We start from the raw sequence: 20,207 nt of genomic DNA on the forward strand, positions 1-20,207 counted from the left end.
CATATTCTGTGTTCTTTCATTTAGGTATTATGAATTATTGAGAATACAGACTTCATGATATAAAGGTTGCAAATTATTTTCTCCAAACTAACGAAAACTATATTATATGCCCTTCTTTGTAAAATAGTTCTTTAGGGTTGTGCTATTTAAAACATATTTTATGAGGGATATTCTCAGCCTTAAGCATTTATATATTTACTGGTAAGATTTTATTTATAATTATATATCGTAAGGAAATTTCTACACATCTAAAACACAAAATATTTTTTGAAAGAGGTAAATGCTATTTTATTTGCTTTTCTTCAAAAGTATTTCAAGTATAACATATCTGTTGGCAATACTACTACCGTTTTGTATATGGATAAGGTAAGGCATTGAGATTAACTTTCTCATACTCACAAAATGGGCTGTGTGTGGTGCTGAAAATAAGACCGGGTGTCCTGACTCCCAGTTTGTGCTCTGTGTGTTAGACCAGATTGTTCATTTAAAGTTTTATTGCTCAGAAAATCTATTATTAAGTTTAAGCTCCATTTTTTTCTGTCCATTATAACATAGAGAAGCACATTATGTCCCCAGAGAAATTTAGTGATATGCAGCAACTTTGTTTTACACTTGACATTAAAAGTACATTCTGTTAACTTTTTTTTATCTTATGATTGAATGTTTCAGGTTTTCCTCCTCCACCAGGCGCTCCACCTCCATCTCTTATACCAACAATAGAAAGGTAAATCAGTATGAATAGGGTAAAACTTTATCATTGGTAGACTTTTGCCAGAAAAGCCAAATACATATCTTGGTAGTATTTTCAAAGATTTAATTTTGTAAACATTAAGTAGTACCTGTCTTTTCAGTCATGAGTCTAGATCTATGGTAGTTACTTTTCTATAAGATGTTGAACTTAAAAGTTCGGTAACAAAACAGGATAGAGAAAACAAATGATGGTATTTTGAAATATCTTGCTTTGATTTGACACCCTGATTAAAGAAGCCTCTAGATTGGTAAAAACTTGGCTATAGTAATTTTTGAGGGATACCCAAACAGATGACTGGTAATCATGAATAATAATGTCTGTTTTAGGATTAAGGAGGGATAGTTATAATCAGGAACCATAATAAAGGTGCCTTACTCCTTATGGCCCGGCTCTATGTAACTTAACTTCCACAGAGGAAGCTTGGATCCATTCTGCATGGCAGTAACCTTCTTTTTTATACCCCGCATTTTTGGTTTATATTAGTTGTAATGCTGTACTAAGGAGTATTTACCTCACAGATGGCAGTATAGTGTTTAACAACATAGGGCTTTGGCTCAGATTTGGCTCGAATTTTGGCTTCAGAATTCCCTAGCTTTGTATTGCTAGGGAAGGTTCATAACTACTCTTTGAGACTCAGTTTCCTTTTACCAGATAGGGTTAATAAAGTTGTGAAGATTAAAACAGCTGGTGAATATAACACATCAGCACAATTCTTGGCAAATGGAATTCACTAAAAAAAAAAAAAAAAAAAAAATGGGAGCCAGTACTGTTTCCTTTTAAGTAACAAGTGAACTTTTATGAAAATAATGTATTTCTGAGAAAGTGATCCAAATTATATTAATAGAAAAGTTGTGAGAACATTATATCAATGGGATCAAACCATGCAGAATTTTCAAAAAGGAAATGATACAACTCACAACAGTTTTAATTGTGAGAATATAAGGATTTAATTTTATTAGGTCTTTGTTAAATATATATTTTTCTCAATCAGAATGTTAAAAAGTATTATTTGTTTATCCTTTCAGTGGGGCTGAATTTCTGAATTATTAAAATCATTTTTTAAGACTAACTTTTGGTGAAATCTCAAGTACTCTATTAGCCTCAAAGTTTCTGTTATCTTGGGAGTCAGGCTGAATTGATTGGATTATTCACATTAAATAGTACTAGCAAGCTATGTTTTTCTTTATAAGTGGGTATTAGGTTTAATATGTTTTGAGGTTAAAAGCCTGTTTTTTATTAAAAAATAAAATTACACAATTAAGTTTTATCATTATATGATGGTTAAGTAAAAGTCATAATTCTGCCTTGATGTTTTGCATTTGTACCAAACTGTTAAAATTTAGAACTTATTCACAACACATAAAAATATATTTTTCTTCAACAGTGGACATTCCTCTGGTTATGATAGTCGTTCTGCACGTGCTTTTCCATATGGCAATGGTAAGTATTATTTTTAGTTGCCCAGATTCAATTTGAACCAGTACTTCAGTATTTTTAAAAGCAATAAAAACATACTTCCATCTTTTAAAATACTATCTCATGGAGCAATTAAAAATACTAATGGAATAACTAGGTCTTACATTCCAGGTTACTTAACAGAATAATTTTTTATTTTTTATCAACTGTACTTCTAAAAATTAAGAAATGATGGTACAGCAAGGATAGTTTTACCTTGCCTTTTCCTAAAAGGATTTAAGATTTGTTAACAAACTTAGTCTTTGTTCAGAATCTTTTTTGTTTCTTGAGTCATGGCATCCAGCTAACATTGTCCTCCTCTTTTGCCCTCGCTGTTTTGTTTTGTTTTGTTTGTAGATCATTTGGCCAGGTCCTCTTTCCTGTTCACTCTTTACGACATAATCCATTCTAAGGGCTTCTGTTACCACTTTCTGGTTAGATCTCTTGATCATTTATTCATTTAAAAAAATGCTATGCATTGTACTAGGTTTTAGGAGTACTGTAAACTAAACCTAAGTTTGCCCTTATCAAATTTATAGACCAGTGAGGAATAGCCAGTGAGGTGGCAGGAGAAGGTGTCATGGGAGCATAGTGGAGGGGTCTCCCACTCCAGAAGGAGTGAAGAGGTAGATGATGTGATTTAAGGTTCAGATCATGTCCCGAGACACAGGGGTGAGAGAGAACCTGGTAGGTTTTATGAACTGAAGGAAATGTGGTGTGACTGGAGTGTAGAGTTGCATGATGAATGCTTTGAGATGACACAGGAGATTATGCAGGGTGTTGGAGCCATGCTATTTAGATTTCCAACCTTATTCAGAGGGCTGTGAGGAGCCGTTTAGTTCAATGCTGAGCTATGAAATTGCTAGACTTACAGTTGAAAAAAGTCCATTCTGGCTGCTTACTGTGAGGAAATTATGGATTTGTAGGGTGGGTAGCAAGATAGGACTGGCATAAATGCTTGATTTAGTTGGAGAGCAAGAAGCTGTTGGAATAATCCAGAGGAAGAAACGATGGTGTCTTATATTCAGGTAGTACCACTGGGGATGGAGAACACTGAATGACTCCAATGGCATTTACACACCAGGAGTTCTAGATCTTGGTGGCAGCTCAAGTACCAGTTGTATCCTTCCATTTTCCTTCGAGTCTTCTCTCTTGGGGTGTGGTACTGTCCCTCAGACCTGCCTTATTCCAACTACATATATGCCATTCATTTACATCAAAAGGTGGTCGGTTGACTCATTTCAATGATTATAACAATCTTTTATTATTTGATTGGTTGTTTGTTTATTCATTATTGCTGGGCTTCCAGAAAGTCTTGCTCCTTGGGTTAGAAACTTGCTTTTCCTTTCATAGGTCTTCAGTAGCATAATTCTTCCTCATAAAGTTGAGGTTCAGTGAGACTACATTAAAACACCTTAGACCTACCATTTAAGAAACACCCAAATATTAGCTGTTATTTCTGTGATTATACCTCCCCATCTCCAACAAGCTCCCAAGTTCTCTTTCTTTTCTGCACTCTGAGGCAGTGTAGCATAGGCCCTGCCATTACCTGGGGGGTGTGTCCTGGATCTATATTATCCTAGCAACTTGGGATAAGTTAACCTAAATCATTTTCCCTCTCTGTAAAATAAAGTTTGAGCCTAAAGTGCTCAGCACAGTAAAATGTAATATGTAAGTAAGCATTGTTAAATTATTTAAAATTTTATTTTTACCTTTTTTTGTCACTTGTTATTTTCTGCTTTGTCATGAGATTCCTTCTGTATTTGTTTGAATACACATGAACAAATATCCCCTATCAGAAAGAATAAGACTTCGTTTTTGAGATAACCTACAGTTTCCTTGTGGAAGATTTAATTTTAAAAAAATATTAATTAAATTAAGCATTCTTTTCTCAAAGTAAATTTTAATCAGTAAGTTTCTGCTCACTCTTTACCAACCCCAACTCTCTCAGAGAGAAACATTTTTTTTAAATGAAGGAATTCTTTGGTAATAACAATTATAAAGCATATTGCAAGAATTAATGAGAAGAAAGTTAGGAATTTTCTTCATCCTAATCAAACAAAACTGTGGAATGATGGACATTAAGGAGGGCATGTGATATAATGAGCACTGCCTACTATAGAAGACTGAGGAATCACCTCTGCCTCTGAAACTGATAATGTATTATATGTTAATTAATTGAATTTAAATAAAAATAATTCTTCTGCACTGAAAAAAAATGAGGTCAATACAATTTCTACCATATATAAGGAATATTTAAGTACCATGACACCTGCTTATATGATTTTTTTAACGTATCTTGAATAATTGAAGTTAATTATTCCCACAAAAAAGAAGTAATAATTATATGACTTGATAGAGGTTCTAACTATCATTACAATGGCAATTGTATTATAATAATATAATTATAATTATTAATTGTTTACAAATGAACAAGTAAACATGTTGCACACCTTAAATTTTCACAATATTATGTGTCAAATATATTTCAGTTAAAAAAATTGAATTCAATTTTTAAAAATTTTGGGGATGCCTGGGTAGCTAAGTCAGTTAAGCATCTGCTTCTCCCTCTGCCATTCCTCGTGCTTATGTATGCATGAGCTCTTGCTCTCTCCCTCAAATAAATAAATAAAATGTTTAAAAAAATTTTTTTGAAGAAAAAAAGGTTATAGATACAGCTTCCTCTTTGTTAGTAATTCTGTTTTACCTTTGTTAATTTATTTAAGAATTTTGAAATGTATCCTCAAACACTATGACGTAATTGTAGATGGAAATACTGATTTTTCTTGATGTGCATATTAAGATGGTGCTTATAAAATGAGACCTAGTTAAAAAGTAATCTTTGTAGAATTATCGAAGAACTGAAGAGAAAAGCATGTTTGATGGCTTTTAGTTCTTCTTATGGTCTGCATTGGCATTCTTCCGTAAGCTTGTCACCCTGTTTCTTGATTTATGTAACTATGGTTGCCATCTTTTATCCTCCTCTTCTGATAGATGTGTATTTGGCATGCTTACCATCACTACCCCTCTTTTCCCTAGCAATGATTTTATATCACTATTTTTGTTCCTCCCTTTTTTTTTTTTTTTAAATATACATGCCCTTGGTTTCATGTACTGTCAGTATCTATTACTGTGCAAATTTCTAAGCCTTCACTGTCAGTATCTATTACTATTATGGTGCAAATTTCTAAGCCTTCCCCTCTAAGCTGACCAGCTTTGGTCAGCCATACTTCTGCTTAGAAACATTTATATTTGGGACACCTGGATGACTCAGTTTGTTAAGATCTGACTCTTGGTTTCGACGTGGGTCTTGATCTCAGGACCCTGAGAACGATCCCCATGTCAGTCTTTGCGCTTAGCACCGAGTCTGCTTGTCCCTCTCACTCTGCTCCTTCCCTTGCTCCCTCCTTCACCCCCCCCATAAATAAATAAAATCTCTAAAGAAAAAAAAGTTTTTATCTGTCTTGTAACCAAAACTATCTGTGCCCTGATAACTTTTTTATTCTAAAAGCTAAACAATAGCCATATTTATGTTATTGTGACTATGTAACTACTGTATACTATAGAGACAATTCTAACACTTGAGCCCTGGAAAGGAGAAGATCCCTAGGGCAAATAAATTTAAAATACCATTTTTTTTCTTGTACTTCATCAGCCACGTAAGGTCATACTACATTTTAATTGGGTTCGTATTTGACTATGACTTTATCCATCTCAAGTTTTTCCCCCCAAAATGTTTTCAAATATTGTTTTTCATGTGTTAAGCCATCTGGAATTCATCTTTGCCTGTGTTATGAAGTAAAGATATAATCGTCGCAGTATCATCTGTTGAATAGTCTGTCCTTTCTGAGGGATCTACAGTGTCCTAGCCATTCATGAACAGGGTTCTGAGTATGCCTGAGTCTGACTCATGGTTTCCTAGACTATTATTATTATTACTATTACTATTACTATTACTATTACTATTACTATTATTTGTTGAAGTTTAACTGTACGAAATAATGCCACACGATTTTAATTATGAATTTTATAATAAATCTTATCTGGTTCAGCAAAATCTATTTATTTAGCTTCAGAAGTATTCTTGGGCCATTGCTCTTATATACCCATTCTAAAATCAACTTTGGAAGTTCCATGAAAAACTGTATTGGAATTTTGATTAATAACTTACATTTATATTTGCTTACTTTAGACAAAACACTATTAACTCATATAGTCCTGACAGCCTTATAAAGTAGGTATACTGTTATTATTCCGTGAGTAGCTGAAGAATGGCCAAATTCAGTAGTTTTCCCAATATCACACAGTAAGTGGCAGAATGAGGGGTTGAAACCATTCAGCCTGGCTCCAGAGTCCTTGCTCTAACTAAATCATATTGGAATGGCTTTGATGCTTAGATCAGTTCATATGGAAACCATATCTTAGAGCATTGAGTCCATCTATGAACAGGGACTCTCTTCAGTTATGGAAATGTTCTTTAATATATTTCAGTTAAGTACTGTAATTATCTCCAAGCATTTCTTGCATATCTTTGCTTAGATTTAGTCATTCATACCTAATGTTTTTGTTGCTGTTTTAGATGATATATTCATTTGAACTTCCTGTTCTGTTTGTATTTACTTGTATTTAGAATTAGGATTAGTTTTTGTTTTATTTATACATAGATAGAGTATATATGCTAATCAAAAAAACTCCTTTTTTTTTCTTTTTTCTTTTTTCTTTTTTCTTTTTAAAGAAAATTCTTTTACATTTTATTACTAGGCTTTTACTGTTTGGTGATTGGTCGAATTCTAGATCAGGGAAACTTCTAGATCAAGGAAAATTTCCAAGAGCTTTTAAACTGTGAATGGATATTGAGTTTTATCAAATGCTTTCTGAGATAATCATACTGTTTTTCTTCTCTAATCTGTGAATGTGGCACATTTACTGGTTTTGGTATTAATGTTATATAAGCCATGTGGGATAAGTTAGAGAATAATTTTTGTTTCTATTCTTTGAAGTTCATATAATATTAGAATGGTCTATACCTTATAAATTAGCAAAACTCACCTGTAAAAAGCATCTAGTCTTTTGGGAAGGTTTTTAATTACTGATGAGTGTCTTTCATAGGGGAGTAGTCAAGATTTCTTTTTATTCTTGAATCACTTCTTGGTAAGTTACTGATTGATTATTTGAAATTAGTTGGTTTCAGCCAAGTTTTTAAAAGCATTGGTATAAAGTATATTCTCTGTGTTCTTTCATCTCCGCAGCATCTGTAGTTAGGGTTTCCTTTTGGTTCTGATTGTTTCTGTGGCCTCTTTTTTTTCTTAATCTTGTCAGAATATTGTTATGCTTTATTTGTCTAATCTTTAAAAACCACCTTTCAACTTTTTCTTATTGTATGGGTCTTTTCTGTTTACTTCTACTTTTATCTTCATTATCTCCTTTCTGTTGGATTATTCTGTTTGTGCCCAGGTTCTTAATTTTTGAAAGCTTTAGCTCATTAATTTTCCATCTTTTCTAATGTAGTATTTTTAAGATTAAATTTCTCTCCAGAACAGATTGCATCTCTACCCTTTTGATATGTTATATTTTTATGTTTATTCCTAAATGATTTAAAACTTATTATTTTTTGGCCCCCGGGTTTTCAGAAATGTGTCTTTAATTTGACACGTATGGAGATTTGGTGCCTGTTATACTTATTGTATAAAAGTATGTAATATATTTTTGTGTTTCATATGTGCTTGAGAAGAGTGATTATTGTTTAACTGTTATGGGCAGTATTCTATGTTATGTCCATTAAATCAACCCTGTTGAAAGTGTTTTGCTCAAATGTTCTATATCTGTAGTGAATTTTTTTTTGTTTGCTTCAAGTGGCAATAATTGAGAGTATATTAATCTTCCATGATTATGGTAGATTTTTCTGTTTTTATCTGTATTCATGTTAGTTTTTACTCTCTAAAAATTAAAGCCTGGAAGTTTCGTTTGTTCTGTCTGCTTGGTGAGTTGCATCTTCCATTCCCTGTCCTCAGCCCTTCTGTCCCACGTAGCCTTTCAGTGTGGGTCTGTTTTGTCATCAGTCAAGCTGCTTCTATGGAGATGGAGGGAATTGGTGTTTTCTGTTCCTCCGAACTTCCTTTTACTTTCAGCCATTTTGTGTGTTTATATGTCTCATACTTAGAATATAGTTAGAGGGTTATTTTGTTGTTTACATTTTTTAAAAGTACGAATCAACAAACTCTATTATTTAACTGGTGAATTGAGTCTCTTGAATTACTGTGCTTATTGAACTAATCAAACTTGTCCCCTCTAACCCTTACCTTTTCCAAGTCTTTTTGAACTAAGTTTTTTTAGGTGATTTTTAAAATTCTGTTTTTCCTTATATTGTTTTGAAATGGTACTTTCTGTGTCTGTTATTTTAATGATTACTCTTGGAATGTATTAGGTATATCTCATAGAAGTTCTTTCAGTCAAGTCTATTAAAAATGCTCTTTATTCTTGCTCTTGAGATTTAATTTTGTTGAGGACACATTTCTAGGTTGGCCATTACTTACTCTCAACACTTTGAAGATGTCTGGTTTATGTTTTTGGTTGGAAAATGTGTGGTGTATCTAATTCTGGTTCCTGCTCATCTTGGCAAATGAAGAGTATATATTAGGTCTTTAAGGTTTGTTTCTGGATATTACCCCAGACTGTGGGTATTCCCCATATGTTACTTATCTTTTCTATTTATAAACTGGTTTCTGTTATAATCTAATGAAGCAATTATGATGAGAGTTTTGTCCTTTTCAGTAGGGTTTTGTTTTTGTTTTTTTTTTTTAAGTGCCATAACTTTTGTTTTTAATTGTTGTTTTCTTTAGTTGCCTTTCCCCACCTTCCTGGTTCTGCTCCTTCATGGCCTAGTCTTGTGGATACCAGCAAGCAGTGGGACTATTATTCAAGAAGAGAGAAAGATCGAGATAGAGACCGAGACAGAGACCGGGAACGAGACCGTGATCGGGACAGAGAAAGAGAACGCACCAGAGAGAGAGAGCGGGAGCGTGATCACAGTCCTACACCAAGTGTTTTTAACAGGTTTGTTAAGTGTGCGGGAATTTGTACACCTGTGTTTCATGTGCAGAGAGTTTATATTTGGTGCAAGGTTGGAAGACCCAGTTCAGGTAGGGAAGGATTGCTCTAAGAGTAGTTCCTAGGAGATAACCATTTAATTTTTTATTTTTCTTCAAAAAAATTTACTGAGATAATACCGTCCTGAATAAAATCTCAGGAGATAACCATTTTAAAAGTGTCAAGGCTTATTTATTTAACTGATAGAGGCTTTCCATCATGTAAAGCAACAGTCTTCAATTTGTTTATTTCTTCCTTAAAAGAATTTGAAAATATTTTTATCTTTCCATCTGAAATTTTTGATCTTAAGTTCAATAAGTTGGCAGTGGAGATATAATTTCCCATTTATTATAAACATTACAGTTTTAAAATAAAATCATCACTCTTTTAAACATATCCAGTAGATTAAGAACATTATAGTGACTTGCTAAACATCATCATCCATTCTTTTAAAAATGCATATAATAGGCTCTCTTTTAACAGTCAGAAATTTTACATTTCTCTGTGCTTGAATTATTTCTGAGCCATTTCCCTTACATTTTTTCTACTGTAAGTATTTTTGTTCTTAAATAAGAACAGTATTTTTTTTAGTTGCTCATTCTATCCATCTTTCCTGCAGCATACCTGTGGTAAGTTTAAATGTCTAAAAAAACTTATGAATGTAAGATGAAGTATTTTAAATTTTTTCCACGGATTTTAATTATCACTTATTTTTACATATGAAGATAATGCAACTTCTGAAAATGATTAGTGGATCTGTGTCCCTTAATGTTATGAAGGACCTTCCACCTTCCCCAATTAATTTATGTGTCCATTAGTGAATATTACTATTGTTAGGAAAAAACAGACTTTGCCATTAATTATATTTCTTTTAAAAAAGCATATAGTATGTAAACACTGAGAAACCTTGTTCACATTACAATACTTCAATGAAGTTTGATGGAATTTTGTTGTGGCTCTGTCATTTAATTATTTGAATACCTTTAGATTCAGGGATATGCCAGAATTACATAGTTAACAGCCCTGTCAGCCATGACTCAAGTTTTTTGAAAGCAGAGAATTGGAAACCTGCTTTATATAAGTATTTATTACTCGGCGTGACTGCTTCCTAGGGCCGCCGTAAGCAAGCACCACACACCGGCAGCCTGGAGCCGCAGGCATTTCCTCTCCGCGGTTCCGTCTCCTCCGCTCTGGCAGGTAGTCTTTTCCATGCCCTTCTCATAGCTTCTCATGGCGGTTAGCAACCCTTGGTGTTGCTTGATTCATAGATGCATCACCCCTGTCTGTGTGTGTCTTCATACTGCATCCTCCCTCTGTGTCCGTGTCCAAATTTCCCTCAGTGTAGAGGGACTCCGGTCATTAGACTAGGGTGCAGCCAAATCCAGTCTGACCTCCTTGTAGCTATAGCTGCGGAGACCCTGTGTCCACAACGAAGTCACATTCACAGATGTGGGGGTTAGGGCTTGAGCAGATCTTCCTTAGGGGCATACAGTTCAACCCACTACCTTCAGGTCTTAAAATCTCGTTTTCTCAGTTCCATGGAAGAACACCAGAAGGGCTTTACCAAGACTTGTTTAAAGACTTCTAACTTGTTACTGTTCTTTTAGATGCATTTTATTTAACTGAACATGCTCAGAAAGGATTGTTCATTTTAATACATCTTTGCAAAAAGTCCTTAAAAAATGAAACATCTTTTTATGTATTAAGTATTGTCATGAATTGCAGTTTTTCCCCATTCCATTTATGGAAAATAGCTACCATATAACTTAGTTGGTAAGAGACAGCTCTTGTCGAGCCTGACAGCTATCCATTTTTATCAGAGAAGTCTGACTTTGTCTTTCTGTTCATGTATATGAATATGAGGTGCTGCCCCTTACCACTTCGGTTTGCTTTCCTTCAAAGGGACTTGTGTAGGTTTTTTTTGTTTGTTTGTTTGAGCTAGGTCAAGGAGAATTGTTACACTACTTATAATATCTGAAGTTAGAACATCCTAGAATACCGAATACTCCCGTTTCTTACTCTGTAGTTTATCCTTGACAGAAAAGCATGTAAGATAGGAAGACCTAAAGCCTTATAAAGCTTTACTGTTACTTCAATGAAATAGATCTGACATTAATATTTTAAATTAGATATTTTTAATGCCAGGATGTTTTTCACACCCCAAGTCAATGTATCATAGTAAAATTAGTGAAGGTACTGGTGTATCATTAAGCAGTTTAGATTTAAGAAAGAATATAGAAGTTGTGGATCTGGAAGTTAATTCCCTAAAATTTCTTGTGCTACTGGAAAGAATTCATATACTGCTGTGGTACTGGCATGTACTGCTGGCCTAGAGAATGATTCAGAATTCTTCTTATGATCCACAAGTTCAGGTCACTAAATCCTCCTACATTTTAAAAAACATTTATTTATTTATTTTAAAGCGAGAGAGTGGGAGGGGCAGAGGGATAGAATCCCAAGCAGGCTCCCGCCGAGCCTACATCTTTCTACACGTTAACCCCAGTTCTCTCTCAAGCCAGTATACCCCATGTTTTAGCTGTGCTCAGATGGTTGCTCTTTTGAAAATTCCTTTTCGTTTCATACTTCCTTGTTCATGTTGCTCCTCTCCTCTCTGCTTCACAAATGTCATTCTTCAGGGTCCAGCTCATGTCTGTCTTCTGTGAGCTCTTCTGAACCCAAAAGAAGGTTGAATTATTTCCTTCACATGCTCCCTAAGTAATGTATCTTTTTTTTTTTTTTTTTTTGAAGATTTTATTTATTTATTTGACAGAGAGAGATCACAAGTAGGCAGAGAGGTAGGCAGAGAGAAAGGAGGAAGCAGGCTCCCTGCTGAGCAGAGAGCCCGATGCGGGACTTGATCCCAGGACCCTGAGATCATGACCTGAGCCGAAGGCAGCGGCTTAACCCACTGAGCCACCCAGGCGCGCAGTAATGTATCTTCTTTAAAGCCTGTGTTTTTTAACAAACCTGTGAAGGGCATTGACCACCATCTCCCATTCTGTAGTCTTAGCACTTTGTACGTTAACGCCTGGCATGCAGTGAATAAAATGACTTAACACATCGCAGGGGAGGAAGATGAATATAGTAGAGAAGAAACAGTTTTGAAAGTTGTTGACTAAAACTTGGCTTAGACAGACAGGTTTTGAAATCACTGAAAATCAACCTGTATGACTAGCAAAGCAATCATTTTGGCATCTCGCTAACGTATCAGTCTTCGTACCATCACAGTGTACAGTGAAATGCATCAGCTTTTTTAATGGATGAGATAAAGAAATGTACTTAGACTGTTCTGATTTTGCTAGATGAGATGAATAATATATCAGTTCTGGATGTGAGCATGTACGTGATTCAGGCAGCATTTGTTTTGTTAGATGTGATGATGCAATTACAGACTTCTTAATCCAAAAAGGTCTGTAGGGATTATCTAAATTTTAATTTACCACATGAGGAAATGGACACATAGAGTCTTGAAATTAGGTAGCTTAAAAATTCTGTTACTTTTCATTATCTTTACTACTCTCTATGTGGTTTATTTCTTATGGGTTGGGGGAGGCAGTTCATTCATTCATGTAACTGACATTTTCTGATCCTTGTTATGTACCAGGTGCAGAGCTGTGTGCTGAGGATACAGAAATGATCTTACACTATTATTACCGATATAAGCATATATTATTATCAAGGTGACTAGGACTGGTTAGTAGTTTGAAACTTTACCTAAAAAAAAAAAAAAGTGCCATAAGAAACAATAGGATTTATTAATGTTTTTCCTTCCTATAGCTGCTAATAGTGACATATTAAAGGCACCTGATAAAATTTTATTGATTATAAATAAGTAAAGATAGGATATATACATAAGTGTGTGTGTATGCATATAGTGTTATGTTTGTGTGGTGGGGTGTGTGCTGGTAACTTTAGCCACATAGTGCATGATTCTGTTCAGGAGCATTACTTTCAGTAAGTTGAATCGTTTCTAATGTAGTTCAAATGAAGTATTTGAGATAGCATGGCTATTTCTGGAATATACATGTTCACAAAGTGCTGAATATAAACTTGATAGGAAAGAAGACTAAAATGAAATGCTTTGCTAGTGTTCATAAATAATACAATATTTGTGGAATATTTGAAGCTAAGTTCTCTGGTTCTTCAGCTTCAAACACACACATACACAAGTGCTACTTAATTTTTATGGAAACTACAAGTGTTAATGATTAACAATATTTGATTTCCAGATTGCTAAGCTGTAGGGCATCAAGAATCAGTGTTTACGTAAGTCTGACTAAAAGTTTAAGGCCTAGGAGGCAAAAGGTAGAGGAATTTTGTGTTGTTAGGAATTATCCCAGGAATAGTGTTCTCTGGGAAATCCCAGTGAACTGTAAGTGAGGGCCATTTTTCCTAAAGACTGACATTTTGCAATATGGCATATCATATGTGTTGTGTTACAAATTATAGGGTCATTGTTTTGAAAATCATAGACCTGTTTCAACATCTGGTTTTTAGGCTGTTAAGTGTGGGCCAGAAAGAAGGCCGGTCACTGTAGGGTGTTTGAAATGAGCTGTAATGATTGCCAGGCCCAGAGAAGCCTGATCAGAAGGCGGTGGAAGGACGGGCCTTCGTGTTCTGTGTACAAGGCCGAATGTTTTATCACCCTTCACGCATGGCCATCATCATAGGACTGTCTTCGGAATCTTAAAGGCCTCACATCTAAGAAGAATTGGTGTTAAGTTGAGAGGGAAAAGAGAGATACAAATGACCAGTTGAGATAATAAAATAGCCTTAGTTATCTTTAGGTAAATCCAATTTGTAAATCTGTTACAAAGAGGGCCTCGTGTTCTTTTTTTTAAAAGGATACTATTCACGATAATATTCATTTGTCATGGTAATTCTACTTCAGAAATGTTATTACAGAGTTAGTCACCTTTACAAAAAGGTTCTGCTTCCAAAAAAAGTTTAGCATTCACTTGACTGAAGCTGGGGAGCCTGTGTATTAGCTGCCACTTATGAGGGCCTCCTATGGTACTAAGCACTTTAGAAATGTTACTGCCAGTTCCCTGACAACCTTGAAAATGATGGTTGCCAGTTTTACAGATGAGAAAGCTGAGGTTCCGAAAGGTTAAGTAGTTTACCCCAGGTCACACATGTAGTCACTAACAGAATCAGGATGTGATGCCTGGTCTACTCTGCTGCCTGTCCTAACATACTGCATTTCAGGGGACATGCTTCCAGTGTCCAAATGCAAAAGTATGCATTTGTGGTTAGAAAACTGTGATTTACACAGATACACACACACACACACACACACACACACGGATATATACATGGATATACTTTAAAATTTGTTGAATGTAGAATGTATTTCAGGCAAGAACTTGGTCAGCAGTAGTTGTTAGGTGTAGCACTACTGAATCATTACTTTTGCTAGGAGACCATAATTAAGCTTTTTCTTTTATATGGCTTGTACTTTCACCGCATTCTTTGTCCAGTACTTTTACTCATATGCCTTAACAGCTTTATGTGTCTTGCAGATTACGGACTTAATTTATATTAAACATTTCTAGAAACCAAAGCTCTTTAGTACATAGTGCTCTAAAATATTTTTATTCTAAGGGAGTTACTGATAATAGGTTGTAGAAAGTGTTGACTTCTGTGCTTAACCCCCCCCCCAAAATTGAAAGATTGAGAGAAAGATGGGGAGCAGAATATAAGTGAGGAGACACAAAATGAGGACAAGTCTAGGGAGGTTAAAAAAAAATTCTAACTCTAGTCATCAGTCCCAGTTTAACCAATTCATTCTACCCAAAATCAGGAAATTGGAGGTACAACCTGGGTGTGTGTACTTGCTGCTCTCTGCCATGTGAAACCCCCCATCCCAGACACACACATACATAGCTGTAGTAATAAGTAATTGGGACGTCAGACTGTAAGTCAGTCCGCGGGTAGTGTTCTGCCTGTGTTTCGTGTGGATATTGTAGAAGTTGCTTTGCTGTCCCTCTGTTAATGTCTCTGCCTCTTCCTTGGATGCACAATGTACTCTTCATGTGATTGAAAAACTTAAGCATCTTCATCTGCTCTCTACTACATAGCCGTTGTGAACCAGATATTTTTATTATTTATAAAATCTTGGGCACACAAAGATTCTAAAAGAATTTTGGTTAGAAGTCTGAGATATATAAACATGCTTTTAATTTTAAAAGGAATGAAAGAAAATGAAGCTGACTAAAGTTTAAGTCTGTTACGGCTCCCAGTTATTGAAGGAAAAAAAATTTTGTTATGTAAAATTTCTACTCAGTAACTGTGAAAGCACAAAACAAAGCTGTACCTTTAACATGTAATTATGTGTTATATTAGATGTGTACTAATTTGGGAATGGCATTGTTTTCCTCTCAATTCAACAAATACTTGCGCCTATTCTGTATAAGATGCTGATAATAATACGGAGGCTTAGGCTTCTGGTTTGGACTCAGATTACATCACTTGTAGTTTGAAGTCATTAGAATTAACAGTCCGATTGTCATAAAGAGGTTTTATTCCAATTTCAGTGACGAAGAACGATACAGATACAGAGAATACGCGGAAAGAGGCTACGAGCGCCACAGAGCAAGTCGAGAGAAAGAAGAACGACACAGAGAAAGACGGCACAGAGAGAAAGAGGAAACCAGACACAAGTCTTCTCGAAGGTCTGCTCTTTTATAGTGAATCCCTTTGAAGCTGGGAGAAATTGATTGGACCTCAGAAAGTAAAAACATTTCCAAATAATTAGTAGTGCATATGTGTTCCTAATTGGAAGATTAAGATAATGTGTTGAAATAATTGGTTCCTTAGAGGCTCAACAAAGAGTTTTAAATCTAACAAGACCGCAGTTAGTACTCGGACAGCTTATCTTATTGGGAGAGGGCTTTATTTAGCATATGAACCAGTAATACTAATACTTAATCAAAGAAAATCCAGGACCTCATAGTCAGATTATATGGCTATTGTTTGCCTAAAATCAACCCTGGAAAGTACTTTCTGTTCCGATTTAGTGCTTCGGTTTCTAATTTATAGTAGTTTTTCAGAATAACGTCTATGGGCTCTGAGAAGCTAGGATACTATCAGTGAAGGTGAGCCTGTAATGTAAATACTATCTCCGTATAAAAGTCACATAAAAAGCTGGTTACTCCTCTAAATGTGTTTGAGAAAAAGAACGGATTACTTCATACCCACACAGTGGGTCACTATGTGTATACTTAAACAGTAAGAACAAACCTTTTTTTTCCTTCAGTAACAGTAGACGTCGCCATGAAAGTGAAGAAGGAGACAGTCACAGGAGACACAAGCACAAAAAATCTAAGAGAAGCAAAGAAGGAAAAGAAGCTGGCAGTGAGCCCGCCCCTGAACAAGAGAGCACCGAAGCCGCACCGGCCGAATAGGCACGGCTCTGGCCTTGTGTGTATATTATGGCCAGAAATGTACCATAGATCTTGTTATTTTTCTGGATAATGTTTAAGAAATTTACCTTTAATCTTGTTCTGTTAGTATGAAAAGTTAACTTTTTTCTCAAAATAAAAGAGTGAATTTTTCATGTTAAGTTAAGAATCTTTGTCTTGTAATATTTAAAAAAATAAATTAAAAAAATAAAAAAGACAGCAATGACTTTATATCCAAGAAAGTAATGTGAATGAGTCACTCAGCAGGGAATTTTAAAGAGCTATGTACATACACGGGAGCTGATAAAGGTCAAGGTTGCACCTTGGCCATAGTTTTCTGGAGTTAATCAAATACCAGTCTCAAGAGGTTGTGCTACAAAAAGCTCCTCTGAGTTGAGATTTGAAGTATTTTGCCAGTACTGCTGTGGCATTCTTGCTTAGCATATTAAAGAACACGTATACAGTTTTGATATCACAACTTTTTGATAGGTTTTCAGCGTCCTCAATTTGGTTTCATGGTATAACTAAACAGGCAACTTTTGTATTCTAAAAATAAATAAAATATAAAGGCATTTGGCTGGTGTCTGTGAAGTAACTTGCCCTGAGGGTAGTTTCTTGTAGCAGGCACAAGACAAAGCCTCGTCACTGTGACACAGATTTGAATTGCCTCATGGCTGTCTGTGAGATGGGGTCAAGCTGGTTTGGCCTTTCTTGATGCTTTTTCCAAAGCTCATTGGTTGAGCAGCATGTGGAGTTTTGATACAGTTACTAGCTAATTGTGAATGAAAAGACAAGAGCTTTAGATTAGTCATTTCCCATTAGATCTAAGAATACAAGTTCATAATTCTGTGAGCATTTTTAGGGATATGCCTTGGGATATATTTGTCGGTGATCGTAATGACATGGTTTTGAAAGAATTACTAGGATCCTTTAAATAGTGATAAATAAAAATGAATTTAATATCACATACTAAAAGACAGCTATAATTTGAAAAATATTTCTCATTTGATGAACATTTTTCAGCAGTGTACTTTTAAAATCCTCTGGCTGTAAATTTTTTTTTTAATGCCCATAATATACCCTTTACAGACCTCAGCATGTACCAAATTTTTAATTGTAGGATTTGAATTCAGTGGGGGAATAACAAATGATCTCAGCTGTTTAAGAGCTTTTTTAATGAATAGAAAAATAAAGTTGTGGAGTAGTGAGAAATCCTCCACACTGAATAAAAACTTGATAAGAATTATGTTTTGAGAATTACATTTTCTGAGGTGTAATTGGCTTTCATTAGATCATATTTTTCCTGACATTAGTTTACATTTTTACAGTGTATCCTTTAAATAAAAAAATTGACAAGATAAATACATTGTTTCAACATAGCTTATCTGTAGTTTTCTGTTTTCCTATGACCCATCATTGATTCTATAAAAAAGTGCCCGGCCAAGAAACAATAGTAAGAGTGATCTTTCCCTTAAGTTCTTTCAGCATCCTTGCCAAGCAAGCATGTATCATTCCTGATGTACTTCTACCATTGACAGCCAGAAGAATGTCACCACATCTAAAAAACATAAAACAACACATGATTAACATTTTGATTCATAGCCGAAATCAGTGCAAGTGTATTTAGTGGTCCTAGTTTTTGTTCCAACTGTCAATTTTAATTACAAAAAATTCTAATTAGGAATATCTAATTAAGGCTTTCTCCTCCCCACCCCCACCCCCTCAAATTGTGCAAACTCTCCAGTCAGCTTCTGTTAGAAGGGATGCTAAAAGCACAGGAAGTTGCTGTACGGGACCAAGGAATTTTTAGAAATTGAATGCTATGTACATTTTCTTTTTAACCAATAAAACAAAGTTTATAGTACATGCATTATTTCTAAGGACCCAACCTTTTGCATATATGAAACAAAATATTGGTAATAACTAGTCATTATTACCTAATTCTTCCATCTTTGTATGCTGGTGTTCCTTCAACAATAGACTTAATAAAAAACGGTTTGTTCCCATTATATTCTTCATAACCTCCTACAATGCAGAAGCCCAGACTTCCAGCTGTGTTTCTTCGTAATATAACATCTTTACAGTTATACAGGTACCTGAAATAGAATGTGTAAGCAATAGATCTTCACACTTAAGTTGAACTCTTAGGGAATAATTATGATTCATCTCCAATTCTCTTTATTGACATTTTTTTCAGGCTAAATAGCACTGGATGGGTTTTACTCAAAATTGTCAAAGCCCAGTGACCTTTGTGCTGTTGGCGGCCTTTTTCTAGTTGAATTGTTTTCCATTGCTATACGCCCTTTTAAAAAAATACTATTGTGTTCTGTTTCTATGAAACAAATTGGATAGGCCTAAGTCCTTACTGATGAACCAAATTCAAGCATACTTAGCAATATTCTATTTTTATTTAGTTGTGAATATAATTTTAATGAAGGCAAAAATCCTCTAAATGATTAATCTTAGTGAAAAAACACTTAAACCTAACCCTAATAATGAATGCATTTGCCAAAGTTCTGACTTTTGAAAAATAATGCTTTCAATGTAGTTCTACATGTTTTATAGGTTATAGAGAAGCATGCAGGCATAAAGTGAATGGAAATTGAATAAAGATTGCAAGAATAAGTCCTAATGGAGGAAAAAAATAGTAAACTGAATAGGAAGTTATAGAAGGAATGGGAGGAGGAGAGGCCACAGGTATTCTAGACTAGATGGAAGAAACTGTTAATATCCGGTGGCAGCTGGAACAGTTAAGATAGGTGCAGGCCAAGTGTAAACTGTGTTACAATTGTGACAGCTAGTGTTGTCGGGAACTGGATTTGACTAAAATCTCCCAGTACAATAACTGGTTTGAAAGAAAATTAGCATTTTCGTATTGGTAAAAATCAAAATATGATTGTTCTGTTTATAATCTGTACTTTAAAATACGAACTGCTTTTTGAAAAACCAATAAAATGTCTCTTGTGAAAGGTTTTGTTAAGTGATGAAGTTGGTCATTAACATTTGTTAACCAGACTTGTTGATTCGTATAATGTGACTTTTTCTAGTGTTGCTGGTTTCAGCTTGAAATTAGAATGTAGGGGTAAAACTCAGTTCAATTTTGTTTTGTATCTCTTGTCACATATAATTTACAATAATCCGTTTCTTCCACTGATAGTTGAAGAATGATTTTCATTAAATAAAAACTATATTTTGATTGTAAAATATTCATCAGCTGTATTTCACAGACTTGATGTCAATCAATAGTTAAGTTTCTCCTGTAGGAGCTGTGGTGTGTCAGATAGCACATTTATGTAATGGTTCACCCACTGCTCATATACAAAGCAGGTGATTGGCAGTTCTCCAAATAACAGAGCATTACATTCATTCCTGTGCTCAATATTTGAGGGCAAGGACATGAAGAGTTGGGTGATTCTTACCCAACGTCATGAGCAAATCGCTATCTTAACACTTCCTAGCCATGATTCCTTAAAGCATAAACGGGTACGTAGGACAATACTTGAAACAAGTAT

General features: G+C 34.8%; 2 protein-coding genes across 28 annotated transcripts in view; one reads left to right on the plus strand and one right to left on the minus strand.

Annotated features, from left to right (window-relative positions):
* Positions 1-16,861, plus strand: part of FIP1L1 (factor interacting with PAPOLA and CPSF1) — a 75,406-nt gene extending 58,545 nt beyond the window's left edge. For all 25 annotated transcript variants that reach the window (XM_032334304.1, XM_032334307.1, XM_032334313.1 and 22 more), the window contains 5 exons: positions 670-724; positions 2,136-2,191; positions 9,046-9,259; positions 15,829-15,966; positions 16,551-16,861. In XM_032334304.1, coding sequence (XP_032190195.1) covers positions 670-724; positions 2,136-2,191; positions 9,046-9,259; positions 15,829-15,966; positions 16,551-16,698 — 611 coding nt within the window. In that variant the 3' untranslated portion in view covers positions 16,699-16,861. The remainder of the gene's footprint in view (positions 1-669; positions 725-2,135; positions 2,192-9,045; positions 9,260-15,828; positions 15,967-16,550) is intronic.
* Positions 16,862-17,713: 852 nt separating this feature from the next.
* Positions 17,714-20,207, minus strand: part of LNX1 (ligand of numb-protein X 1) — a 180,052-nt gene continuing 177,558 nt past the window's right edge. For 2 of the 3 annotated variants that reach the window (XM_032334302.1, XM_032334301.1), the window contains exons 11-12: positions 18,633-18,791; positions 17,714-18,253 (exon numbers count right to left, since the gene is read on the minus strand). In XM_032334302.1, coding sequence (XP_032190193.1) covers positions 18,118-18,253; positions 18,633-18,791 — 295 coding nt within the window. In that variant the 3' untranslated portion in view covers positions 17,714-18,117. The remainder of the gene's footprint in view (positions 18,254-18,632; positions 18,792-20,207) is intronic. The other variant, XM_032334303.1, reaches the window with a different exon arrangement.

Source organism: Mustela erminea, chromosome 2, assembly GCF_009829155.1.
Source record: "Mustela erminea isolate mMusErm1 chromosome 2, mMusErm1.Pri, whole genome shotgun sequence".
NCBI classification, from domain to species: domain Eukaryota; kingdom Metazoa; phylum Chordata; class Mammalia; order Carnivora; family Mustelidae; genus Mustela; species Mustela erminea.